The sequence below is a fragment of the Lepidochelys kempii genome, chromosome 2 (assembly GCF_965140285.1).
Source record: "Lepidochelys kempii isolate rLepKem1 chromosome 2, rLepKem1.hap1, whole genome shotgun sequence".
Taxonomy (NCBI): domain Eukaryota; kingdom Metazoa; phylum Chordata; order Testudines; family Cheloniidae; genus Lepidochelys; species Lepidochelys kempii.
The window spans coordinates 267,987,750-268,015,390 of NC_136381.1; the positions used below are offsets into that span (position 1 = coordinate 267,987,750).

General features: G+C 45.6%; 1 protein-coding gene across 5 annotated transcripts in view; it reads right to left on the reverse strand.

Annotated features, from left to right (window-relative positions):
* Positions 1 to 11,609: 11,609 nt before the first annotated feature.
* The window catches only part of CDC25A (cell division cycle 25A), a 38,572-nt gene continuing 22,540 nt past the window's right edge, over positions 11,610 to 27,641 (reverse strand). For 3 of the 5 annotated variants that reach the window (XM_073329245.2, XM_073329243.2, XM_073329242.2), the window contains exons 7-16: positions 25,352 to 25,471; positions 23,126 to 23,263; positions 21,766 to 21,840; positions 19,836 to 19,988; positions 19,366 to 19,455; positions 18,706 to 18,768; positions 18,510 to 18,608; positions 17,510 to 17,640; positions 17,051 to 17,162; positions 11,610 to 14,773 (exon numbers count right to left, since the gene is read on the reverse strand). In XM_073329245.2, the coding sequence (XP_073185346.2) occupies positions 14,633 to 14,773; positions 17,051 to 17,162; positions 17,510 to 17,640; positions 18,510 to 18,608; positions 18,706 to 18,768; positions 19,366 to 19,455; positions 19,836 to 19,988; positions 21,766 to 21,840; positions 23,126 to 23,263; positions 25,352 to 25,471 (1,122 nt within the window). In that variant the 3' untranslated portion in view covers positions 11,610 to 14,632. The remainder of the gene's footprint in view (positions 14,774 to 17,050; positions 17,163 to 17,509; positions 17,641 to 18,509; positions 18,609 to 18,705; positions 18,769 to 19,365; positions 19,456 to 19,835; positions 19,989 to 21,765; positions 21,841 to 23,125; positions 23,264 to 25,351; positions 25,472 to 27,641) is intronic. The other 2 variants (XM_073329244.2, XM_073329246.2) reach the window with 2 other exon arrangements.

The following is a 27,641-nucleotide window of genomic DNA, read 5'->3' on the forward strand; positions in this document are numbered from 1 at the left end:
CTATCATTTAAATCAGTTTATGTACCAAATGACTGGAGGATAGCTAATGTGATGCCAATTTTTAAAAAGGCTCCAGAGGTGATCCTGGCAATGACAGACCAGTAAGCCTCACTTCAGTACTGGGCAACTGGCTGAAACTATAGTAAAGAACAAAATTGTCAGACACATAGGTTATCATAATTTGTTGGGGAAGAGTCAACATGGTTTTTGTAAAGGGAAATCATGCCTCACCAATCTACTATAATTTTTCAACAAGCATGTGGATAAGGGGGATCCAGTGGATATAGTGTACTTAGATTTTCAGAAAGCCTTTGACAAGGTCCCTCACCAAAGGCTTTTACGCAAAGTAAGCGGCCACGGGATAAGAGGGAAGGTGCTCTCATGGATTGGTAACTGGTTAAAAGATAGGAATCAAAGGGTAGGAATGAATGTTCAGTTTTCAGAATGGAGAGAGGTAAATAGTGGTGTCCCCCAAAGGTCTGTACTGGGACAAGTACTATTCAACATATCCATAATTGACCTGGCAAAAGGGGTAAATGCTGAAGTGGCAAAATTTGCAGAGGATACAAAGATACAATGTTGATAAATGTAAAGTAAAGTAATGCACATTGGAAAGTATAATCCCAACTCTACACATAAAACGATGGGGTCTAAATTAGCTGTTACCACTCAAGAAAGAGATCTTGGAGTCATTGTGGATAGTTCTCTGCAAACATCCACTCAGTGTGCAGCAACAGTCAAAAAAGCAAACAGAATGTTGGGAATCATTAAGAAAGGGATAGATAATAAGACAGAAAATATCATATTGCCTCTATATATCATATATCTAAATATCATATTGCCACCACATCTGGAATATGGCGTGCAGATGTGGTCGCTCCATCTCAAAAAAAAAAAATTGGACTTGGAAAAGGTTCAGAAAAGGGCAACAGAAATGATGAGGGGTCTGGAATGGCTGCCGTGTGAGGAGAGATTAATAAGACTGGGACTTTCCAGCTTGGAAAAGAGACAACGAAGGGGGGATATGACAGAGGTCTATAAAATCATGACTGGGGTGGAGAAAGTAAAGAAGGAAGTGTTATTTACTCTTCATAACACAAGAACTAGGGGTCACCAAATGACATTAATAGGCAACAAGTTTAAAACAAACAAAAGGAAGTTCTTCTTCACACAAGGCACAGCCAGTCTGTGGAACTCTTTGCCAGAGGATGTTGTGACGGTCAAGACTATAACAGGGTTGAAAAAAAGAACTAGATAAGTTCATGGAGGACAGGTCCATCAATGGCTATTAGCCAGGCTGGGTGGGGATGTTGTACCTAGCCTCTATTTGCCAGAAGCTGGGAATGAGCAACAAGGGATGGATTGCTTGATGATGACCTGTTCTGTTCATTCCCTCTGGAGCACCTGGCATTGGCCACTGTCAATGTCTGCCTGGGGCAGAGGGCGCGAACTGGCGAACTGGCGCCGGGGGAAGCAGCCTCTGGCTGCTATTATAAATTTGCCGTCCCTGCAAATTTGCTGCCTTAGGCCTAGGCCTTGTCAGGCATTAATATGCCACTGGGTCTGACCCAGTATGGCCGTTCTTATGTTAACTATACAGCTTTGGTTCCAAATGCAGGATTCCCACTTGAAGGTTCCTACGACCCCGAAATGCAACAGATGCTCTGGGTGCCTGTTTAAGATTCTAGATCGAAGGTTACGGCTTCAGCCTCCAGGAAGGGTCTCTCTCTTTCGTCCTGAGGCGCTCGAAGCACTCCTTCTCGGCGAGCCCTTCATTTTAAATTGTACAGTCATTTCACAATCCAGGCTTCCTCAGGACATGACCCTTTAACTACTCCCAGCTAATGGCACTGCATTCTCTCAGGCTCTCCGGCACCATCGGCCTGTCCTGCACACCCGCCTTCCAGCATTACCGAGCACTCCCAGATGCACTGGGGCCGTGCCATTTCCTCTCCTACGTTCCTATCTGTCTCTCCCAAGCTATCCCACAGGCCTTCATAACAATCTTGATTTTCCCAGCCAAGCTTGTGTTATATGCATAATGGGGGATGCTTCCAGCTTCGCTTAGCGACAGTCTCTCGCCTCGGGCACTGTTAGATGGCACAAAAGGGGCTTGACGGTGGTCGGGGAAGGCGGGTTCTAGCCCTGCCCCATCCCCTGGAGCAGCTGCTGGTAGGGCCACGGTGATCCTGAGCATCGCATGTACTCTCCTTCGCAGCTCCCCAGACCGCTCCTCCCATGGGTGCCTGAGCTCGCCTCTTGCTCCCCACAAATAGTGCCCCTACAACTGTAGCCACAGCCGGAGCTCACCCGCCAATCCAGTTCTCCCCCCTTGCCACAAATTCATCCATTCTGCACCTCTCCTCCCCTCTGTCAATTCAACTCTGGCCCCCCGTCTACACTGTCCCTCCTTGCCAGCTGCAAATTCCAGCTCCTCCTCAGCGTCCCCCAAATTCCCGCTCTGTGGCCTATTCCCACACCAAATCCTTCTACCTTCCCGTGGGGCTCCCATCATGGTCCCCTCTGTGTGGGCCCCAGCAGGAAGACCCTTCCCCTTAGTGGCAAGTGGTCTCTGCCTGGCCCATATGTGCTAGCCTGGGGTGAGCCACACAGGTCCTCCACCCCACTCGTGTGAGTGCTGCAAGGGGGAGGGAAAAAAAGTCCTCTCCTGGCTCAGCTCTTCTCTCTCGCCAGCAGCAGTTCATGGCTCCACAGGGAGACCATGGGGCACAGTGGCTGCAGTTGCTGCCCACACAGCACCTCTGAGCGGAGCAGCCGCCCAGGCAGCCCAGGGGAGAATGGGGTGACTTGGTGGGGGGGCGTCAGTGCCTGGCCTAGGGAGCCAGCGGTGCTGTCTTTCAAGCAGGGAGCAGCACTGGGGCTGTGCTGCCATGGAAGGAGGGAGCAAGGGGCTAGAGAGAGGAGTAGGTGGCAGGCTTGGGGGCTCTGGGGCTGGCAGGTGTGTGTGGGGCACTCTCGGGCTCTCACAGGGCCTTGGGCACCACTGCAGTAGGGGCTGGGCTTAGCTGGATTTTTGTTGGTAATAACCAGATATTATAGCTAAGAAAACACAGTGGGACCCCTACACTGAGCACAGAACAGCCCCCCCGACTCCAGTCACGCCCCCACACCGAGCACAGAACAGCCCCCCCGACTCCAGTCACGTCCCCACACCGAGCACAGAACAAACCCCCCCCATTCCCCCAGACCGAGCACAGAACAGCCCCCCCAACTCCAGTCACGACCCCACACTGAGCACAGAACAAACCCCCCCCATTCCCCCAGACCGAGCACAGAACAGCCCCCTGCGACTCGTCACGCCCCCGCACAGAGCACAGAACAGACCCCCCTGACTCCTGTCACGCCCCAGCACAGAGCAGCCCCTCGCCATCAGGCCCTAGGTTAGGCCAGTCACACATTCACATCTACCCACATCCAACTTCTGGAACATTTAGGCTGGAGCATCCCCAGCCTGGCCCATATTGCGCTGTGGACAGAAACTGGCCCTGCATGCTGAGGGGGAAAGCCATGGATATGGGGGGGACTTGGGAAACAACCAGGGCAAACAGCTCATATTCAGCCTTTGTTTGAAAATCCTGGTTCCCCCTGCCCCCTCCCACAGTCTCACCAGGCATGAAGGGGACCGTGTGCAGAAAAAGCTGGGAGCAGGGCAGGAGAGAAACTCTCTATGGGCGAATGTTTCCAAACAAGAAGAGCCAAAGTCCCTACCTGCCCTCAGAGCCCCCCCCCCCATCATTTACTCCATCCATTACCCCCTTGGCCTCTTCTTCCCTCCTTTCATCGCATCGTTCCCTCAGCCGTTGGCAGTCATGCTTGTCCCCCCACATTGACTCTCATCCTCTTAAGAGCACACTTCCCTCTGCCCACCAGCCAGCTCTGCTCCAGCTACACGAAATAGCCTATAAATATGTAGAGCGCCAGGAACAGCGTCATTCCCAGTGCGCGAGTGATGCCTAATGAGGCAGGGGGCTGCTTCTCTCGTCACCTAGAGAGAAGGGGGCGGGCACGTGGCTCTCATGCATCTAGGCAACAAAGAGGAAATAGAGGCGTAATCAATGCACCTCGCCCACCTTCATGGCCGGGGGGTAGGCCTATGGCACGATGCCATTCATGCAGCTATTCGCTTCCCAGGGGCAGCTCTCCCCCCGGGCAGGTTTTGTTTGCTCCTCAGGCCTGCTAACAGCTCGTGCTCTCTCTGCACCTGCTCTGTTAGCAACCAATGTGCGCAGAAGCAGGCCTAGCCAGGGACACCGGGGCCGCCCCTCCTCCCTGGAAGATGCAAGAAATCATGAAGTGCCCCAGACCGCTCTGACGACTTAGAAGAGGCAGTAATGGGTGGGCCGCTCGGGAGACAGCGTTGCCCCTTCCTCTACTGTGCACTAGAGATCTGGCGCTTTGCTTTCTGCAGCGAACATTAATCTCCCCCCTCCCCCCAGCACAACCAGGAAGTCGGTAACCATATTTCAGATGAGGACAGATAGGGCTTGTCTAAACAAAGCAGCAAGCAGTGTTTTCAAAGACCTTAACTAACATTTCTTAGCACCGAACATAGTCAGCATGGTTTAGAGACTTAACTTGCCACGGTTAACGCTAGAGAGGGCTATATTTTGAAACACCGCTTTTTCTCTGTCTGCCATTGACCCAATCGAGAGAGGCCCACAGAGGGTAAGGCCAGGTCTACACTACAGACTTCTGCCAGCATCGCTATCAGGCAGGTGTGCGAAGAGGTCTGACCCTTGACCAATAGAGCTGTGCTGGGAGAAGTGCCTAGGGTAGAAGCAGCTATGCCAGCTGCCAGTATAGTTATGCACACCCAGAACACTTTGCCAGCATAGCATACTGGTAATCCTATACCAGTAAAGTGCTCCCCGTACAGATGTGGCTTAAGTGAGCTGGGCAAGTTTCCCCCGCAAGCCAGTGGCAGAGGGGATATGGTCACCCCCAGGCCTGTTTACCCACACAGCTGGGCTGTGTTTGGACATTGCCACGCATGCACGGTGATCAGCTCAGCATTCCCGGGAGGCACAGCTAAGCAGGACAGGGTGCATGGGAGCCTGGGCAGGGCTACACTAAGCACAAGGGATTTTTTTTTTCTCTCTCCAAAATGGGCTTCTCTGAAATTTTAAGCTCGTACGTGATATTCTCTCCCTCCCACCTTCCCTGGTCCTCAGGGGAAATTCAGTTTAAGATTTTTTTTTTTAAGCTACATAGAATCCTTTCCAAACAAAGGTTCTACCTCCAGAGTAATTAAGGTCCACCATGGGTTTGGGATTGGCCTACTTGAGACTCCATCTCTCACAAGCATGGCCTGCGTCATGGTGAGCTCAGCGGAGGCACTCAAAAGAGATACCCCTCTGGTCTGATCGGTCAGGCTTCATGCTTTGGGGATTTCCACACAGGCGAGGGTAGAAGAGGACAGCAGAGGGGGTCGGGCATTTGCTGGTTGTGCTTGAGACTTAGCAAGGTGGGTAGACCCCTTGGAAGGGACTTTTTATTATGTCTATAAATCTAAATAAAATCTAGGGCAGAGATGGAAATTTTAAAAACACAGCCCAAAGTCAAGAATTCATGTTTTATATGAGCCAAATGAAACTAAACCGCCAGCGTTTGGAGCCCAAGGCTAAGTCAAAATCCTGTGATCTGGAGCGAGTTCCAATTTTGGGGAAACAAGTTCTGAGAAGGCCCCAGGGAGCTGCAGTGACGGTGAGTGACGCGGTAGCTGGCACTTTCAGTGTGCGACTGCAGCCTCAGCACGGGGTTGGCTACAGAACTGAAGGGGGGCTCCGCTCAGAAACAGCTAATGCCCTCTGTTTCCAGAACACTCCAGCAATTTCCAGCAGCTTTTAGGAGTAGAGGGCCTCTCCCATTTGTACACAGGGAATCTTGGGACTGAAAAATCCAATGGCTATTAAGATTAACTATGCACACTCATGCCAAACAGCTGCTTTGCATGTTGAGATCCTGCAGTGATTCATCAGGGTAGTGCCAGACCTAACAGGATCAGAGCTGTATTCAGCCCCCGCAAGCAGGCAGCAGAAAAAGGGAGATAATTGTAAAACCTAGCTATGTAACCTCAGCACATCACACAGCCCCAGAGGAGCCAGAAACTTTATTTTTAGAAATAAAATACAAAATGACAGCGCCCATTTGGCCCTGTGTTTGAGTCAGGCTGCATAAATCACTGGGATGCTTGGCCCTTCTACAGCACCTTCCATCTGAGGATCTCAAAGCCCTTTACACCCCCTCATCTATTAAGACTGGGACATCTAGGAGATAGACATGCAATATTCTGTTCTACAGCTGGGCAACTGAGGCAGAGGAAAATGTCTGACTTGCCTAAAATCACAGACAGAACCAGAAACTGAACCCTGTTTTACCAGCACCTACTACTGTGTTTAAACCACCCGACCATCTTTTTCTCCTCCATCTCTCCCAAAAGCCAGCAAGCCTTTTAACTGGAGCAGCGGTGCAGGCTGACAGAGAGGCATGGGCTATCAGTGGTTAATGTGGTATTTCCCCCCCCCCATTTTATATCTGGAGCTTCTGCTACAGACTGAAGTTACAGTACCATCTAGCGGACTTTCGAGTTGTGTACCGGCAGGAAAGCTCTCAGGGAGCAGTCAAGCCTGATGACAAACTTCAGCAATTCCCTGCTTGCTGCCCAATTTTTACATGTAAAAGACACTGCCCTTTTCCCCAGCACCTTCGATCCAAGGATTTCAATGCACTTCAAAGGCAGTAATGAATTAGGCCTCACACAACCCCCATGTGGGGCAGGGCAGTATTCGCCCCATGGTACAGTGCAGGAAAAAGACAGGAAGGTTTAAAGTGAGGCTGCAAGGCAACTCTGATCTCCTGACTCCTTGACTAGCACTTTAACCAGCTCATCCCCTCCACTTTGCCTGCTCACCCTTCCAACCAGCTCTAAAAATGCAGAGATTTTGATAACCCTGACATTTTCCTGTAGCTAGGATGAAGACAGGATGGGCCCCTTTCCCTAAAGGGCAAAAAGTGTTGGGATAGAATTTAAGACCTGGACTCTCAGCATTTGACCACATTAAGCTTGTTAATGGTACTCAGCCAGATTAAAATTAAAGCATGGCTGCAATGGGCCTGGGGAACCTACGGTTCTTAGGGGTGGTTGAAAGACACCCTCCAGACCTGGGCTGGGCTGAAGGACTGGGTTACTTATTTCATTGGAGGATGTGGGAATCTTCTCCAGTGGATGAGGCCATTGCCTTGAAGGCAGGGGTTGTTTTCTGTTCCCAGCACTGCTGGAGTCACATTGACATTGGCCAAGCCCCCTCAGTTTCCCTCTTCTATTAAAACGAGGATAATGATACTCACACCCACCCTCCAAACACTTGAAGATTTATGGCCAAGAAGTGCTATGGAAACAGTGAAGTATTTTCATTATTGTTAGTAAAAAGGGAGGAATTAATACACAGAAATGGGAGCCAATTCTATTTGTTCAATTCCCTCACTGTTCAAGGGTTGGAGGAAGAATGCATTGATTATAGTATTTAAATATGTACTAAATATGACTGAACATGGCATAGCATTTAAGTACAGTTTAAGGCTGGTTGCTTCCCAGCAGGTGCTGAAGCCTGACTTGTTAAGATGTTGCTCGCATTTGGATGTAGATTTGTAAAGAGGAAGAAAAAAAAAGTTTTCGCACGTGTCATACTAGTGACATTGACGCCTCTGGAGGCCAAAGCCCTTGACCCACACACAGAACAGGCAGAGCACAGGCCATGGTAAGTGCAATTTCTCTAAACTGGCCCTTGCCAATTACTTCTAGCCTGTTCTGGAGGGACCTCCTGTAGAGCTAAGAGGATTTCAATCTCTAGGGACTAGCCAATCCCAGCCCTCTCTGCTGAGGCTGCCAAATAGTGCTCCTTGTTGTGGGAGGGGTGGGAGTATGACTGATGTGGACTCCTGTCTGCTGGAACTGGACTATCATCATCATGATGGGGACAGGGATAGGGATGGGGCCTTGAAGGGCCCCCCCATGTACAGCATCCAGGCCTGGTAAAAAAGTCTAGTTTACTGTTCTTTGATAAAGATATAATGACAGATAAGCTATTCTTCAATCCTGTTTTATATAGGTTGTTACACTGTGCTCATCACCATGGCATCTGAGCACCTCCTAGTAGTGCATTAAGCAACATGACTAACATCTGTCACATTTTTCCTCTCATCTCCCCGGGGGAAGCACATGCAGGGGAATATCTGCTTTTGGTGGGTTTTTTGGGTTGCGGTTGAAGAAAAGAAAAATGCTGACACTAGCATGCAAGAAAATGCAACACACCGTTCTCCAGCTCTAGGGGAAATCCCGATCAGTTATGACTGAAAATAGCCCTCCCAAGATGAGAGCATGTACAATATGGAAGGAGGCAGGTAGCCCTCAGGACCTGTTTAAACAGATAGATTCTGTTGAGGGCACTGAGGTAGGTAGTTGGGGTGGGGTCTAACAGCTAGGAGCAGCTGGTAGTAAATGAGTCCCAAGGAAGCTGGAAAAGGAATGACAGCTAGAAATCCTTTTTACATCCCCAGTCTCCTGCTCTAAAGATTTGCCATGCAAAACCTCCCAACACACCTTCTCTGTCAGGAGTCTCTGGGTGAAACCGTCACATTCCCACCAGTAACAATAAAGGAATTTTCTTAACATAGTGTGACATTTCAATTGTCCACTAATGGAGTTTATGCCAGGTGAGATTCCAAGACTCTGGTAAAATATAACCACCTACCTGGTTGCAAAAACCTGCTTTATGGGTATGTTGCATCAAACATTCCCATATATAGTATAAACTGTACCTGCCTACTATACCATGTATACACTTATGCACTTGTTTGTATCGCCTTAGTCACAGGCCAGAAACCCATAGCACTAGGCTATGTAGAAACACAGAACAAAGGTCTCGGCCCTAAAGAGTATAAAATCCAAGTATAGCTTACTGTTAAAAGCTGTAATAAACTTCATAACTGACATACCCAATGCAGGATTATTTATCCATTTTCACCTTCAGCTAACCAGACACACCATTTTAAATAAGCAACAACTCCACTGTGTGGCTGCACTTAGATCTAGTGTAACAACCTCCTGCTTACTGGATACACAATACAAAGCCTTGTTTAGGGGAGACCTACCTTTAATTGAATTGCATAATATTGATAAGAAAATCATTGTGATGAATGAGGTGCAATGAAGTGTGTAATTTGGTGCCATCATTCTGTGCCTTTGGGAGCTTAGAATTAATCCATGAGGCGGAAGGGTGGGGGAGAAGGGTTGATCATTAGCTATCATTGCTCCTCTCAACACCACACACTACTTAACTTCATAATTGTGCCCCATTAGAGCATCATGTGAAGATGGCAGCGATCTGTCGCCTAAAAAGGAAGATATAGCGGAAGCAAATTTGGCTTCTGAAAAATGGTGTTGAACAGACAAAATTATGTCTGGACTAGCTGATTAGAACAGGGCAAGAATATTTGCTCTTCAGGGTATGGATGAGGCTAGCATATTGACAGCTGCTATTGATCACCTTCACTACCAAACAATGAGTTCACTGGCAGATGTTTCGTTTTCCCTAGATGTGCTCATTTCTGGGCCCCTGGCTGTCCAGTTTAGTACTAAGTAGATCATCTCAAGGTATCACATTCTGCTCTTACAGGGAAAGGGTTAATTTTAGTTAGCCTTTTATCTTCCACGGAATTCTCTTCTCCTCCAGCTGATGGAGCTATTTATTTAGGAATATGCTCCAACACCACAAAGCCAGGAAGCTTCAAGTGCCCTCAGACAAAGCATCTAGCTTAAGCCAGGGTTCAGTCCCTCCCTTCACTTTCCTAGCCAGGAAAGTTTAAAAAACTGCAGGGTATGATCCTTGCCAGTTGTCAATTACAATAAAGACACCTAGAATCAGGGTAAAGGTCAATGAGTGAAACACATTTTGCAATTTTACATGAAGTTTCTTCCTGCCTCCTAATTCTATCAAGGCTTGTTTTAGGGTGCCTCCCTTCATACATGCCTTTCTGTTGGCCTTCAAACTCACCAAAATTCTCTTGCAACACTTCAGATTTCAATACAGTAAGAAACGGGGCATTTTTCCTCCTTTGGGTCACGGATGGAAAGTGATGTGAAAGAAAATGTTCACTTTGTATTCAAGGGCTTGCATTATAGCTTCATCAGACTCAAAGCAGCTTTCCACATCAGTTTTGAGAGGATGACAGATGGAAGTAGAACGAACAATTCTTTGCTTTAGTCTACAGTGGATTTGAAGTCACATTACTGTATTTAAGTTAAGCTTTTGATTCTGACCAGCACTTGTTCGCCATCTCAGTGCTATCTGCTGAAACTATTAACATACCTGAATACCGCATGCAAGTGTTCCACTGGGAAAGCATCCAGAGCAAACACATACGCATCTTTGCCCCATAGTGAGTTGTACAATTCTCCTCTCATAGGGTATGGAGACGAACATTAATATCAATCTCTCTGAAGTTCAGACCACTGCTCCTCTTGTCACTTACTTATACAGAGTACCTATAGTATATTAAAAGAAAAGGAGGACTTGTGGCACCTCAGAGACTAAAATTTATTTGAGCATAAGCTTTTGTGAGCTACAGCTCACTTCATCGGATGCTGCTACTCTGAAACCTTATTATATTATATATTAGTTAGCATATTAGTTTATTAGTTCTGCTCTGAGAAGCCTCTAGCCTGACAGCCTCGCAAACAACTTGCGACTGGAATTAAACTGGTTTCTTTTCTTCCTGTGCATCACTGCCAGTAACAATAGCTCTCGAGGCCAGGTTAGGCCCTTATAGGTACTTGTGCAACCCTACACTGCTAGCACTGAAACTGAGTGGAAGTAGGGATGACAGCTCTTCTGGGGCACCAACACAAATAAGATCCAGGCCTCCTTCAGCTGGAATGACTTTGCTGACATAACAGGAATTAGGGGCAAATAAGCTCATTGCCTTTCAAGTTAGTAGACAGGATCGAATACATCCAGGGAGCAGATCTAGTGAGTAAGATGGAGACATTTTTAGTCATTTTGCCACTGAACCGTTCAAAGTTACACTGGAAGCAGTCTTTGAAGTGAAAGGGATTTTGGAAAATTAGTAGAAAGCAATTCCACAATACAATGAGTGTAGTCTGTTTTCAGTGCAGTATGAGAATGCTGTTCCACATCTTATTTCATAGTATATATTAGTATTTCTGCACCAGTCATGGACCAGGACCCCATTGTATAGGTGCGGTACAAACCCAGAACAAAGAGATGGTCCCCAACAGAAAGAGCTTACAATACCAATATATCTGAGGAGACAGATGGATACACACAGTCCAGCAGAGGAGTACAAGAAACAATGACAGCCTAACCATTAAGTCTTTGGTAGGCTTCATGGCAGAGGAGTTTTAAGGAGAGATTTGGAGGAGGATAATGAGTTGGTTTTGCAGATGTTTATAGGGAGCTTCTTCCAAGTGAGAGAGGCAGCATGGGAATTGTCCACACTACACCACACTGCTCAAGGCTCGTAATGATGGAACTACATTGGAAACAAACAGCTTGGATTTTAGGTAGTTTATTCCCTCAGCCTGCAAGAGTCTATTACAGATGCAGGCTGTATTAGTACAGATCCTATTTAGGACCATGTACATCTTACAACTTCCCTCCCACCCAAACAAAATACTCAAACCAGGGTACATACAAAAGAACAAAGTAAGGTATAAAACAAGGTTTTGTATTTCCACACCCTGTCCCCCCCCCAACAAGGTTACATGGAACTCTAACACAAACCGAACACTGCAACTAATTAACAATGTGGTACAGCAGTGTTAAACAGCGATACTCAGCATACATTTAATATCCTGAATACCAGGAAGTTGGGGGTATTCTCAGGAAATACAATGGTAAAGCCACAGATTGCTATAATGGTTATTGTTACACAAGAAACCAAAGGTGAATGACCCTTTTCAAATGGGGGGGAAAAAAACATTACTCAAACAGTCTCCCACCTGCTTTTTTTGGATGTGACTTGGATCTTCACAATTGTTACCGACATGACATTTGTTTGCCATGTTGCACTGGGGGAATGTGTATGTCAGATATGTTGCTAAATTGCCAGCTTTGAGTACATACTGATCACCTGCATACAGTGACGGTAATCATGTATCAGAAGGTAGCTTTAGTCAAATGGATTACTGATTGGATTTCAGAACAACTTTCCCCTTCCCAGATTTAATACTGACACATAATTCAGAAAGTTTAGACTTAAGTCATTTCACTGGGCTTCTTGCATGGTATTTTGTATTAGGAATTTCTGTAAGGATGTGGAATACAACTTCCCTCCTGTTTTTTGATTATAAGTTTGGTAAATCACCAGCACTGATTTAACACTTATTAATCCACCCATAAGAGACTTAACTTTAAAAAAGAATAAAAGCGTTACGTAATGTTTTTGAAACTTAAAGGAATAAAACTTGAACAGTAGACGTTAGGAAATGGAAAACTTAAAAACAAAATAAAACGCCACAAAACCTTTCCAACCCTATACTTTGATGTAAATGCCTTTTTTAATGTTGACCTGAAGGGCACAAGTCAAGCCATCTGAAGCACTTCAGGATTTCTGCTAAGCTAAAAATAAGGGTCTTTGAGAATCTCTGGAAAGTAAGGCTGCTTTCTTACACATAGAGCTGGTTTCACTGATATGTTGGCACATGGGGAAGCAGAGCCATTGCCAAATCAGACATACTAGTCTCGCTGTGCTCAAAGTGAGAGGCAGATCACATGCTAAGTCATTAGACCACAGATGGGCAAACTACGTCCGGCAGGCCACATCCAGCCCGCAGGACCCTTCTGCCCGGCCCCTGAGCTCCTGGCTCCTCCCCTGCAGCCTCAGCGCTCCACCAGCACAATGCTCTGGGTGGCCAGGCAGCACAGTTGCAGAGCCGCGGCCTGACCTGGTGCTCTGTAGCGCCACCAGCCACCGGTGCTCCAGGGAGTGTGGTAAGGGGGCAGGGAGGGTTGGGTAGGGGTCAGGGTAGTCAAAGAGTGGGGAACAGGGGGTTGGATGGGGCAGGAGACCCAGGAGGGGCCATCAGGGGGCAAGAAGTGGGGGGTTGGATAGAAGCTGGGCCACACCTGGCTGTCTGGGGGGAGACAGCCTCCCCTAACCGGCCCTCCATAAAATTATGGAAACCCGATGTGGCCCTCACGCCAAACTTTGCCTGCCCCTGCATTAGACTGCTTTAGCATTTGCTAGACATGCTTTACATGTTGCCAAAGAAGCAACTAGAACAGGTTTAACAATGGCACAATCTCTTGCCATGGGATCCTCTGCTTTGGGTAGCTAATTTCTAGGATTTAGCTCTTTATTTAACTGGAGAACACAAAGCCGGCCTTTGAAAGTTTTTCCTTTTACCAGCATCAACTATCTACTGATGGAGAAAGCTCATTGGTTGCAGGCTCCTCTCTTGCTTTGTCCTTCCAACAAACCCGTTGTAAACACCTGAAGTTAAAAATCCACAGCTGCTGAAGCAGTTTTAGAACAGCTGCACAGCGGGAGGTGGCTGAAGTTTCACTGAGAAGCAAATCAACTTGCAAATGACAGGATAAGCATGATTCCACATAGCCAGGTTCTCTTCCAGATGTAAACCATGATAATACCTAGAACTGAAAGAAGCAGCAATATGCTGCTCCATCACTGCTCAATTTGGCAACGCTAAATACATAATCAGGTTTGCCGCCTGGCATTTCAGAGTTCATCAGAAGCAACCTGTTCTCTGGTTTATGGGAACTGGCAGTAATTCTGCCCACTTTAAAATGATGGTTCCTTCAGATTTAATGAAGCAGCTAAGGAGAAGTTCCTGAAGTTAAAATATAAAATAAAGCAACCTAGATCACAGAATAAATTAAAAGAACATGATATCTGTACAACGAGCAGTTTCCCGTTATACTGTCAGTAGGCTTCCTGTAGGTGTTGCATTTTAGTTGTGTGAAAAGCCTCAGAGAAGCACCACTCCCCATCCCACTTCACTACAGTGTGTTACACTGCCAACAAAAACCAATCAGAGCTGCAGTTGAAAGGAAAGACTTGAGAACGCCATGGTAGGGGTTGCCTGTTAGCAGAAATTAGGTCTCAGTGCAATCCAGATGACTCGCCTGCAGTGGTATTAGCTTCATTTGACTGTACTTAAATAATAAAATAAGGCATAGTTTTAAAACAGGCACTAAAATAATCTCACCATTAACACTTACACAGCACATGCCAGCTCAAGCCACCGCACCTACAGTAGGCTGTTGGGTAGCTGTTTCTATGTATGCCATAGAAGAGAATCCATTTCCATGAACCATGTTGTGGAAGGCATACAGAAAAGTCATCTTTGCAGTCAGCATGCAAATCACTAGGTCAACAGGAGCAGCATGGTGAATACAAGTGTTCCATATTGTTTCTCTTATCACTTCCAGCAAGACTGACAAGAATGCAAAGTTGTCCATGGAGTGAGTTGGTGCATGATAATCATGACCAAGGAACAGATACTCTTCTCCCCTCTCACTTCAGTTTTCCTACATGGTGAGCAGTCTTCCGCTGCCCATCAATACAGCTCTTAGAGTTTCTTCAGGCGACTGTACAGTTCCCTTTTGCTCTTCTCACCTGCCCATGTTCTACTTTTCGTGCGGAACCTTTTCAAGTCTTCCTTAAAGTCCTCATGGTGCATGGGGCGGTAGCTTTGGGGTTCACAATAGTTCTAGGAAAGAGAAGCTGGTTTCACATCAATTTGTCATTGCTTCATGTACAAATGACATTCCTATCTGAACCCTGTCAGACCCCAGGTCCCAAGCAAACAAGCTCATGCTTACAACCTTCCATACAACTACCCAACCATCCTATCACCGTGGCATCTAGAACCAGGCCCCAAATTGCAATTTAACAACTGGTTAAGGTGGTTTAAGTCAACATGCACAAACTGAACTCATCATTCAGCTCTACTTGACATCTTTCTCCTGAAGATGGCCCGGCTTTGAGAGAGCTGACAACCTTATATTCACATTGTTCCCATCCGAAAGCCTCTTCCCAAGAAACACTATTCCCACCAATGAAACCAACAGAGCACAGCAACACTACACAGCCATTTAGGAAAGAGAAACAGTGTCCACCCTGTGAGTGTAGGAGAAATTTGGCTAGGACACCAGTCTTAAGTGGAACTTACAAAATACAAAGAAATGGATTTATTTGCAATAGAAAGGCTAGGAAGGGGGGAAGGGAGCACGGTTGGTTTACTTTATTTTTAAAAGAACACTCTCCTTGCCTATGCTGGAATGGTATGGAGAGCTAGCTGGAGAACTGGTAGAATAAGGGCATGGCACCAAAGAAATGGAACCTGATTGAGATGGAAAGCAATTTTTATTCAAACTTTTAAATGCACTAAGGCAGAAAAAGCGGTAAGAGATTTAATATCACCCTTCAAAATAAGGGCTGAGCATACCCTGAAGAGCCCCAGCAAAGACCAGATTTGACATTTCTGATATTTCTAATGTAAAAACGAGCTGAGAATCTATGGGAAAAAACTCAAGCTTTTGATCATCATACAGCGTCAGACAATGACAAACCCATGTTTCTCCTTTGTTCTTGCTTTCATGAAGAATATCATGGATTTTAAAACTACAAAAGGTCAATTTTATACCTCATCCAAGAGACATTGGTGAGTGCCAGAGTGACTATAATAGGTAGCTTTGAGGTGTTGAGAGGGTTTAGGCAAGAGCCTTTGTGACGCATGGCTAGAAAGGGTTGAACATCCTGCATAATAAATAACCCTCAAAAGACATGTGGGGAGATAATGTTTGTGTTTTTGTATATTTATATATGTATGACTAGGGTCCACAATGTAATCAACAGTCCCTGTTTATGCTGTATTCTGATATCATTTAAACAAATTGTAAACATGGGATATCTCGGTATTCATCTCTCTTTGAAATATACTATGAATGGGGGAGGAACAAGCAAATGGCCTTATGTTAATTTGTATAGCTAAGTACTGGTGATGGACCTCCTTCAAAGTCATCCTAATTACCTTTTGTTCCCTGAAGAACTCCAGCTTGTCAAAAGACATGGAATTGTACAAAAGATCTTTGGATCCTATTCTGTCATCCCAGATCTGCTTAAGCTTCATCAGGGGAAGTTTAAGTTGCAAGACTGAGGTCCCAGTTATGCTGGTATGCCGTGAATGAGAGATTTGGACATTGGACTATGACCTATGAACTGAATTCTATAGGAACTCTTTGCAACTACAAAGCTCACCAACTCTGCTATGAATCTAAACCTCAATGGATTGAACTCATGTCTGTATGTTCATTCATTTTTTAACCATACTCTCTCTCTCGTTTTTTTAATAAATTTTAGTTTAGTTAATAAGAACTGGCTGTAGCATGTATTTGGGTAAGATCTGAAACATTCATTAACCTGGGAGGTGATGTGTCCGATCCTTTGGGATTGGTAGAACCTTTTCTTTTATATGATGAAATAAGATTTTCAGAAATCATATTTGACCTGGGTACCTGGAAGGAGGCCTGAGGCTGGATCACTTTAAGGGAACTGTGTTGTTTGGACTTCTGAGTAACCAGTAAGGTAATAAAGAAGCTGTTTTATGCTGGCTTGGTGAATCTAAGTATTGGAATATCCACCAGCTTTTGGGGGTTTGGCTGCCTCATTCTTTGCAGTTCACCCTAATTGAGTGACCACAGCTGGCCCCCACTAGGACCCCGGTCACAACCTTTATTGCAAAAACTCCTCAAATGGCAAATTAATCATAGCAATCAATCTAGTCTTGTAGCACAGCAAGACCACTATGTACAAAAGAGCAAGAATCAAGTATAGTGCAGTGAAATACTCTTCATCTGTTCAGAAGCACAGTTGAAGCCCTATAGCTGAATTTAGCTGGAGAGAGAGGCATTTCTTCAATGTTATCCCTGTTGTGAAGAGTGAAAACAAAAGGGCAATGAGAAGTTAATAAATGAGCGATCCTTACTTGGCATCTTAAGAAGAAGTCCTTATAGCCCCCCTTTAGCACATAGAGCTCTGGATAATGCAGGTTGGGGTACTCGTTCCCCAGTCTGTCTCTCTCTCTCACAAACCGGCACCTGGAATAGGGACAGAAGTTAAAACCTACAAACCTGAGTTTAGAAAGGAAGTTATATTTGCGCAAACCACATTCCTAACCTGTGCCTCCCGATACTCCAAGAACAGAGTACAGCAGCCAGTCATCACCTGTTAGAAACAATTGCTGTACTGTCTGACAAATTCTGAAAATAGTTGTCTATCAGGAACGACAAAGCCACCGCCTACTACAGGAAATTGCGTAAGCGGTTGACACGCTGCTATCTAAAGTCTTAAGCCACCTTCAAAAGCTTACTAGTAACAACTGTGTCACTAGCACAGCTGTGGGGTTCCAATCCCAGGATAGGTAGGACCATGCTCAGATACTCACATTCGGGGACCCCGCTCTGAGGAGAACTCACAGTGGAATACTATTATTACTCGTTTGTTCTCTGATGGCATGATAGGCTTCTTCAGCAGGAAATCCTCCACATCCTCTTCCATGTGGAGGTTTACAGCACCCTGGGAAGGCAGAGTCGCAACTGAGCATACAGCACAAGGTAGGAGGGGAGATGTAACAAAGCCACTTCTATCTTCTTGTTGAGCACAGTTGCTTTGCTGTTTACACTCCTTGGAGAGCAGTACTCTCTGCTGGAAGAGCTCCCGTTCTTGTGGTCACTTGGGTGACTGCACAACGTCGGTAGGATTTAGGATTTAGCTTTCCACCTCAAAGCACAGGGCTCTGTTGAACTGCTTTTTCAAACTAGCCAGCTTACTCAAGCAGCACCCTTCAGAATAACTGCTCACATGTCAAAGCTTGTGTAAGAGAATAACATCATTTCTTCTACAGCTAGAATATTAACATTTAGTTCAAGTAAACTGAATGTCCGATTAAGCTACGGAAGTTTTTAATATCCGTTTCCCGAGAGACAATAGGTACCCTAACACTCTGATTCTTCTACAGAGAAACAAGTGTACGGCCAGTCCTCTACAATTGCCCTACACTTCCCATTAAGGCACTCCCTGCTTCCAGCCAAGGAGAGCTGAGTGTTCCTCCCTTCAGAGGGAAAGCTAATCCAGAGATCACGAAGAGTGAGCTTCGTCCTAAACAATTTGTACAGCACACAGCACAACATGGTCCCAATTGTGTTTGGGGACTTTGGGCAGGGCTGTAATATAATTTTAAATACAAGATCAGACACCATCTCCTTAACCTGAAGGGGCAACAAAAGAAAAGAAAAAAAAACCCTCAGCAGCCAGCCTTCCCTTGGATTTTCTCATGAATAGTTAAGAATGAGCATCTTTAAAGATACTTCCCAGTGCTCCCTGATTTGCCCAAAGGGTAGCCATACATCAGACACCTATACATTTCTCCTGCAGGGTCACTGTACCTTGATATGGCCTCCCTCATATTCATATGGATATCTGCAGTCAATTATCACACACTCTTTAATGAAGCTTGCAAACTTCCCAGTCAGCACAGATACAATCTGCACAGAAAAAGAAGATTTCAGGAGTTTATCTTATGTGCTACATGAGTTTGCTTCCTTGTAAAAAGCAATTTCTTACTGCCGCTGGGATACATACCATTTCTGGGTCAATATATTTTAAATCTTGATGCTTCCCATCTACAGTGTGGAAAAGGTAATCCTAAAAAAGAAAACAAAGGCTAACTCAGACTGAGGAAATCCCATTTATGACAGTGTAAACCATACATCTCAGTTACAGAATGTCTAGTTATTGATTTTATAGCACCCACTAGTATAACTAGACACTCAGATCAGCAGAGGCACCTGCCCATTATTTATTTTATTATTAATTTGGCATAGGCAATCTGGCTAAAGCCAAGCCACATCGTTCTTAATAATAGTCAAGGCATGAAGACTTCCAGGAAGTTGAGTCATTTTGCAGTCCTCCATGTGTGTCATGGTTTGTGGCTGCCCACACTGACATAGTAGCCAGTCTAAAACTCCACCCACTCACAAGACCTTACAATCTAAAGAGGCAGAGGGAAAATGGATGCAATTTTAACAGTTTGTAGGGAGTTAGAGAATTATGAATATTGTGGGAAAGGATTGAGAATACCTCACAAGGGTGAGGAGTTAATTAGTAAATGATTGTTAAAGTACTTTAGTGCTTAGCATTTATAGAGCACTCAGACATGCACTGTTGGAGCAAGAGAGAACCTGACTTGGGTTAGTTTGACACACAAAGATGCTATTAAAAAAAAAAAAAAATCAATGTTACCTTTGAGAAATCGCCAATAAGATTTCTTTGGTCACTGTCCAAAATGCTCTCAATCTCTGAGGATGACTGAGTTCTAATTAGTTTCAGACTCTACAGGAACAACAGTTAGAGAAGATTGCTGAGTAACAATGGCCTATTATCCTTTCCCACAGAGAATCAATGCACTTCACTAAGAGTGGACACTAACATCAATTGGTATATATCATAGAACACCTAAATCCTGGCCTGCCACACCCTCAAATTTATTTTCACTTGGGATCACAATGGAAGACCTGAGCTTAAGCCCACCTAACCCATCCTCTAACGTCATGCATTAAGAGACTACAGCTTGTCAGACGAACAGTTATCTACCTGGAAGATCATTGTTCTCTTGAACATCCTTATTATAATTTATAAAAGAATTGGATACCTAGCCTCACAAAATGAAACTGATTAGACAAGGGTTAATGTCAGATTATTAGGCCACCAACCATTGCTTCTTCAGAAGTTGTTCCAGGCACATTTCTCCTCCTTTTGCTGTTTCCTGGAGAGGTCTCTTCTTGGGACCTTTCCATTCTTTTCAGGGCAGTCCTAGCCACACCACTGGGCAGAGATGGTGATCCAAACAATCTGCACCGTTTAATCTGGAAAAGAAGCAGAGAAAAATTAGACACTCCCCCCAGCCAAGGATGAGGTTAAAGTCTAGATCAGTCTCAAACTTAAAGTTTCCTGCAAACATGTTTATAGAAGATTTCATTAGAGCATGAGTGGGTGTTGGACGGTCACTGCAAAGTAGCTGAGACATAATTTGGTGCCACAGCCAGCTGACCTCTTAACTTCAATACTGGGCCATATATTTAGTTGCCATGCAAGAAACCTGGGTCCTAATCACTGTTCTCCCAAATTTTTTTTAATTTTTCATGTGCAGAATGAATTTTATGTGCACCAGTATGGAGGTGATGTGTGACACATGACCTTCATATTGGTGCACATAAAATTCATGTGGTGGGGATGGGGCTGAGGGGTTCGGAGGTGGAAGGGGGCTCGGAGGTGGAAGGGGGCTCAGGGCTGGGGCAGAGGGTTGGCATGTATGGGGGGTGAGGGCTCCAGGTGGGGGTGCAGGCTCTGAGCTGGGGCTGGGGATGAGGGATTTAGGGTGCAGGAGTGTGCTCCGGGGCTACGGCAGGAAGGAAGGACCCCCTCCCCCCGGGGCCATGGGATAGGTGCCCCTCCCCCGGCAGCAGCAGGTCCTGGACGCGGCTGAGTTGGGGCTGGGGGGGGAGGGGGAGGGGAGGGAAAGGGGCACCTAGGCCATGGCAGGTCCGGGCCAGGGCTATGTTCGGGCCAACCCTCCCCTAGCAGGTCCAGGGCTGGAGCACCCACAAAGAAAAAAGTTAACGGGTGCTACACATAAGCACCCACTGGCAGCCTAGCTCCCCCTCCCCCCAGCACCTCTCATCTGCTGGCAGCCCCACTGACAAACTCCTCCCCCTCACTCCCAGCACCTCCCGCCTGCTTCGAATAGCTGTTTCGCAGCATGTAGGAAGGGAGGGAGAGGAGCAGCGATGGGGCGCACTTGAGGGAGGAGGTGAGGAAGAGGCGGGACAGGGCAGAGTGGGGTAAGAACTTGGGGGGGTGTTGAGTACTCCTGGCTAGAGGGGAAGTTAGCGCCTATGAGTGCCCCTCCCCCAGCAGTTGGGGCTGGGAGAGGGGCGCCCCCCCCGGCCACGGCAGGTCCCAACTGGGCGGGTTCCCTGAGTACCTGCGCAGCATTACAAATGCTGCTGTGCCACGCTGTTTGTAGGGATCCTAGGTCCCAATGTTGGTCTCTTGCTATGCAGGTTTACCGAGTTTGGGGAACACTACAAGAGACACATGCTCTGCCCTTCGGGTGAGGGAGTGTTTTGTAGAGCTTGACAGCAAATCCTCTGGCAGATTACAGAACTGAGTTGATGGACCGTGAAGGGAATCCAGACTTCAGCCTTAAAAGATGGTGGCTGGAGGCATTACAGATGGGTGTACGCAGAATGGGTTGGAGAGACATTTGTAAGACTCTGTTTAGGATGCAAACTTTGGACATCTCGCAAATTGCTGAAGCTTTAAATCCTATAGACACTGTCCTACTGTTTCCAAATGCTACAAAGACAGAACCCTCTAGTCATTAGGCAGGCTAAGGTTAAGAGCAAACATGTAGGGACTACCATGCCCTGGATCCTGAGAGGTACAGGCTCAATGTCGTAATTATGGTCACATGTCTCAAGGGCAGTTTTCGAAAGCCATATTAGCAAACATATGGCTTGAGTGTACAAGGGATGCCAACTAAGAGTAATGATTTAATCTGTATTTAATAAGGAATTTCAATGGTCTAGATGGCCTTTTGAAAGAGAAGCAAGTTTCATTATGTTGGGATGGGACACTTACGTAGTTGTCTGCTTTTCTCATGACCAGTGGAGCCGTCCAAAGGCTTGCCACACCAGATGGCATCTCTTCATTGTTCTGAGGAAGCAGAAAGTTCTATCACATTTCAGGAGAACACATTTTATCATGGACAGTGATTACACAACATGTCTAAGGCTTTTGCCCAGCTCAAGCAGCCATTTAAATTTAATGCAGGTGACAGAACAGTTCTTTGGGATTACTTATTCATTCACAACTGGGGGAACTACCGTTTATCTGGTAATTCTTAGATTAGCAGGAACTCCAATCTAATGAAGACTAGGATACTGGAAAGGCAGAGTCTTAAAGCTGTTGTAAGGGAAGTTACAGCAATTGATTCATTTAGCAAAAACTCCATTTATGGTTTTTAAAAATGTTACTTTACAACTTTAAGAGTCTCCTGCTCTCACGCATTCAAATAGGAACAGCATCCTGTTTAAGCAAAGGATTGCAAAGAAGGTACATCCAATTCTGGGCTTACCAATCATGACTCCATCCCCAGAAATATGGCTTCTCCATTAAATACCCCACTGTAGACAGATTTTTTTCCTTCCCACTATTTCCTGGGCATTCCCCAGTAAATTGCAATGTAAGTATTTTATCATCAACATAGGAACAGCAGCAAATTGTCTCCATTTAACTGCTACTGTCTGCTGGTGAGGAACTGAAGTGACAAGGTCTACAGTCTACTGTTAGAAGCAGAAGCATAACATTTCTGTAATTCTATGAAAGGCAATAAGAGGTGGAAAAGACTACAGCTATGTCTATGCTAGCACTTTTGTTAGTAAAACACTTGTCAGTCAGGAGTATGAAAAAACCCACCCCCACGACGGACACAAGTTTCACTGACAAAAGCACCCGCGTGGACAGTGCTGTCAGCAGGAGACGCTCTCCCGCCGACATAGCTACCACCACTTTGGGGTGGTTTAATTATGCCGGTGGGAGAACTCTCCCCCACCAGCACAGAGTGGCTACATGGGAAACCGTACAGCTGTGCTGCTGTAAGGTCTGTAGTGTAGACACGGTCTACAGCATTAAGTCCTCTTGGAGGATCATCTGCAATTACCAACTTTTTGCCTCTTGTGATGAAAAAATTCTATTGTTCTATCTTAGTTATTGTAGTTACTCAACATAGATGTTCACCCTGGACAAATACCATTAACAGATTGTTGATGGCCCTACAAGGCTTAACTAGAATTTACATTACTATGGTCACTTAAAAACCTGCATCAAGACTCTGCACTCAGGACATTATGTATACACATTACTTCTAAATAAGTGTTCAGTACAGACACAGGAATGCTGTCCCCTGCAAGCATAAATCAACCACTCCCCTTTCACGTACCTTCAAGTCCTCCCCATCCAATATATCTAGGAATCCATCATCTTCTTCCTCAGTGTCAGGGGAAGTTAGAGATGATTGCTGTATGAAAGCAGGCCTATAGTTTCCCAAGTCACCTTCAGGGGCTTCACCAGTGGGAAACTGGAAAGAAGACATTTTGGTTGAATGGCAGCCTCCATCCAGCCCTTTATTCTGGGGATTGTGTGTGATACTGACAGGCCAGCAGGTCAGAGCCATAGGCCAATTCACTTGTGTGTGAATATCAAAGAAATGTTAAGTGTACTAGCATGCACAGACCAATTCACTGATGTGTTAATAGGTATTGTTTTCACCTATCCATACCCTGTTGATTGCTATCACGTTACATTTGTATATTCCTGTACTTACTTAATCATAGATCAAAACTGAGTGTTAGTATTCAGATGAGAATTTACTTGATGTGTAAACTTCATGAAAACTAATGAAGGATTGTTATGTGCCATTACATTATAATTTACATAGCATATATCCTGGTAATTAAGTTTACCCATCAAATGCAATTGGACCTTTGGAAATACAAATGAAGAAGGTTGCTAACTTCAAAGCATGGGTCATTATGTTCCACAATGGAAATTCAGACTCAGTATGCATTTAGTCAAAGCAGAAGTCCATGCTGTGAAAGAAAACACTTGCCAGATGGCTTTCAGTGGAAAGGAGCTATAAGAATGGATCCAGGGAATAAGACTGTCTTTGAACTATTTGGACAATCACAGAGAAGCATTCCAGATGCAAGACAGAGATCCCCAAAGTTATTCTGGGTAACCTTGAGAGATTTATGGAAGACTAGCAGATTATTACATCTTTGCTTTCATTTTGGACTTACAAACTTAGACTCACCTGTTAATGTATTTTACCTGCTTTAACCTCTCAATAACTTCATTTATTTTTCTTAGCTAATGAATCTTTAGTTAGTTTACTAGAGAAACTGGCTGCCAGCCTTGTCTTTGGTGTGACATAGAGAGTATCCATTGACTTGGGGTAAGTGACTGATCCTTTGGGGTTGCAAACGTGGTGTGATTTTTGGTTTTAATAACCTTTTATCACTAAGATCAGTTTGTGTGGCAAACAGGCTGAAAGGTCTAAAGGGACGGTCTGTGGCTCCATGGTAACACTGGTATAGTGATCCAGGAGTGCACTTTTGTTACTGTCTTTGTGAAATCTAATTATAGAATATATCACCAGTTTGGGGTGTCTGCCCTATTTTCTGACCTGAGATTGGCACTCACAATTGTGAGCCACTCCAGACAGCATGACACTATGGTCTCCCTTCTAGATGACTAGGAATACTGGTTCTAGCAGCTAAGGCAGTGCCATTCCTTGAAATGGATTTACAGGAGTTGTTCACATGGTCACCCCACCTATTCATCAACTGGCTTAGGCAGCTCCAAACCTGGCTCTGGTACTGTTATTTGGCCAGCAGAATGGTGAAAAACTTCATTGCTAGTTTTTCATTAAGGGATAATCCTGCATTCTGGAAAATTATACAATCCAGCACGTTTGCAAAGAGGAGCTCACTTCCAGGATGGTGCAGAGAGAGGAGGTCTCAGTAACAGGAGGTTACCCAAGTCTCCAGGTTTTGTGCATGCAGCCAGGAGACTTTCAGAAAGAAGAGGGATCACCATAGTTAAGTAGTAGATGAAAACCAAAGTCCCCAATTCCCTGCTTCTATATAGTGGTCTTGGCCCCTTTCCTGGCCAAGCAACAGAACTTGCCATAGAATAGTACTTCATCCCTATATTATAAATGCAATTTTATTCTTTTAAACGCATCTAAATTTCAACACAGCTGTCTGCTTCACTGCAGAACCAGCAACACAACAAAAAGATTAATCCAATCCATGCTTTGTTAGACATCCACGCTCACTTGACTTATTGCCGTTTAGCTCAAGTTTCATGAAGGATTATAGTCAGTAACTACTTGTGGTGTTTTGGTAACACCCCTAGCTGATCTCCCATATTCAGGGTACAATGAGATTTTTCCCAGCGTTAAAGTCTGAAAGCTGGGTGGACTTTTTTTTCCCAGCTCAGTGTGTTATCAATAAAGATGAAGAAAGTAGTCGGTGCTTCTTCCCTCCCCCACTCCCAGAGCATCATGTCTCCGGACCACCGCTTCAGTGTGCTTTTTCTCCTAGAACCAAGCAAGCCTACGGCTAGGCAGAGGGTTCGTTGCCAAGGACAGCCTGATACATACCATCCAAGCTGGGGCAGAGTTCTGTCTTTGCCCAAAAACATCTTTTCCATCTTCAAGGGAACGGACACGCAGACAACTACGAGAAGCGGGCCTGGTTGGCTTCTTAAACTCAAAGGACTCCTTAATGAAAGGGAGCAAGGCAAGCATTTTATCAAACCAACGAAGCCTAGAGGTTGAAGGGCCCATTGCACAGAAATTTTACAGCCCCCTCTTGGACTCAGCTCCCTGCAGTCCAAGGGAGTAAGTAAATCTTTCAGCATATGTGCATTTCCAAAGGAAAGTTGTTATAATAGTGATTAATATAGGAGAATTAGACCTACTTTCTCAGAGTATCCTTTACAGTCAACTATCAGCCCTGCACCTATCAAACTTTCCAGCAAGAGTCTTGTCTAATCATTTCAAAGGCAGCCAGATCTGTGCCTAAATCACTAGAATGAACTTGCTGTTGTGCGACAAGCTGCGCCCTCCTCCCATTACTCCTGAGAATGACAGATAGATTTCTGCAGAAATCTGAGTCCTTGTAAGATTTCTTCATTGATCAAATTCACAGCTAGTTGGTCTGTAATGGAGTTGGACTCAATAGCCCCAGACAAGTTCCTTAATCAAGTTCCTTAAAGATTTACTCACTCAGTTTAATGAAATCACAGATGTTTACAGTTTGATAATTACAACCTGACAGGTCAATTGTCTGGTGAGGTAAGGGAAAGCCTTGAAAGTAAGAGGGATGACAAGGTAGTAGGTTTGGACTCTAGATCCTCAGCGAAGGTAGGATGCCCTAATTAGGTTAGGGCCCATCCCGCACAGACTAGTTTCGAGATAGGAACATCCCTAGCAAAGAGCTGAAGTGGTCCTAGAAAAATCCTCCATTTTAATAGGGCACAAGAATTAGGGAGCATCCATCTTCCCTTTCCAGTTACCCTCACCTCTCTATAGTTCCCACCCACCCAATCTCCCCCTTTCTTTCATCAGAATATAGGTCTCACATCCACCTCCTCCCCCTCACTTCTGGTGACATTTGCCCCAGCGGGGGCCCTCCTCCTATCCCCACCCTCACACCTGTCCCGTCGCATGCTACCATTCTTACCCTGACACCCATCTCCTTCCTTTTGCTGTCTGTTGAATACTCCTTCCAGCTCTAAAAAGATCTGTGAAGCAAAGCTTGTCCCTTCCACCAACAGAAGTTAATCCCAACAACATACTGTTGTGCCAACTGTGTCTCCCTAACAAGATCTGTCATTCACAACCTCTTCATATCTCTCCCTCCAGCTTCTGGCTCTCCCAGAACCCTTCATCTGATGCTGCCTCTGTAGCTGCGCTCTTAGGGCTTGTCTACATTACCGGCTGGATAGAGGGGCAGCGATCGATCCAGTGGGGGTCAATTTATCGCATCTAGCTGAGCACTCTCCCCTCGACTCCGGTACTCCACCAGGGTAACAGGCGCAGGCGGAGTTGACGGGGGAGGGTCAGCCATCGACTTACCGCAGTGAAGACACCACGGTAAGTAGATCTAAGTACATAGACTTCAGTTACGTTATTCACGTAGCTGAAGTTACATACCTTAGATCGATCCCCTCACCCAGTGTAGACTAGGCCTTACAGAGGGCTCTTCTCTTACCCAACCATAACAGATCAGACCCTGGTGGGGGTGGGGCTTCTCTCCAGTTACTGCCACTTTAGATCCCCTCCCCCCCCGATTTCAGCATCACTGTATCTGGTTCTTCTACCCTTCTATGTTGCTATTATTTTCCATCCACCCAACTCCTCCCCATCAGCCTTCCTCTCCAATTTCAACTTTGGCTTTCTCTCCTTTATTTCCCCCACTCATCCTTGGTGACTTCAGCTTCCATGCTGATGACCCATCTGACCCTCTAGCTGCACAATCCTTCACCTAGAGCTCTTTATTCAACCTGGAGTCCTGGTTCAACTCTCCCACTCACCAAAAGGGCCATTCACTTGACTTGGTCTTCAAGAGGCACTACCCTCGATGATCTCTGTTGTGGAGTTCCCTCTCTTCAATCACCACCTGATCTCTTTCAGCACACCCATCAGCCTGTGCCCTCTCACACGGCCTTACTGTGACTTCCAGTCTATCTGCTCTCAGTCCCCTTCTCTTTATAGTATTGTTGTCCTTCTCCCCCATCACAAGGTCTATCCTGCCAACCTCCAGCTCTGGCTCACCTTCAACATCCATTTCCTACACTCCTGCTCTCATGTTGTGAAAATCTTCAGCAGAAATTCTGGGACCAGGCTGACTTCCTCTCTTACAAGTTTGTTCTCTCCTTCAGTTCTG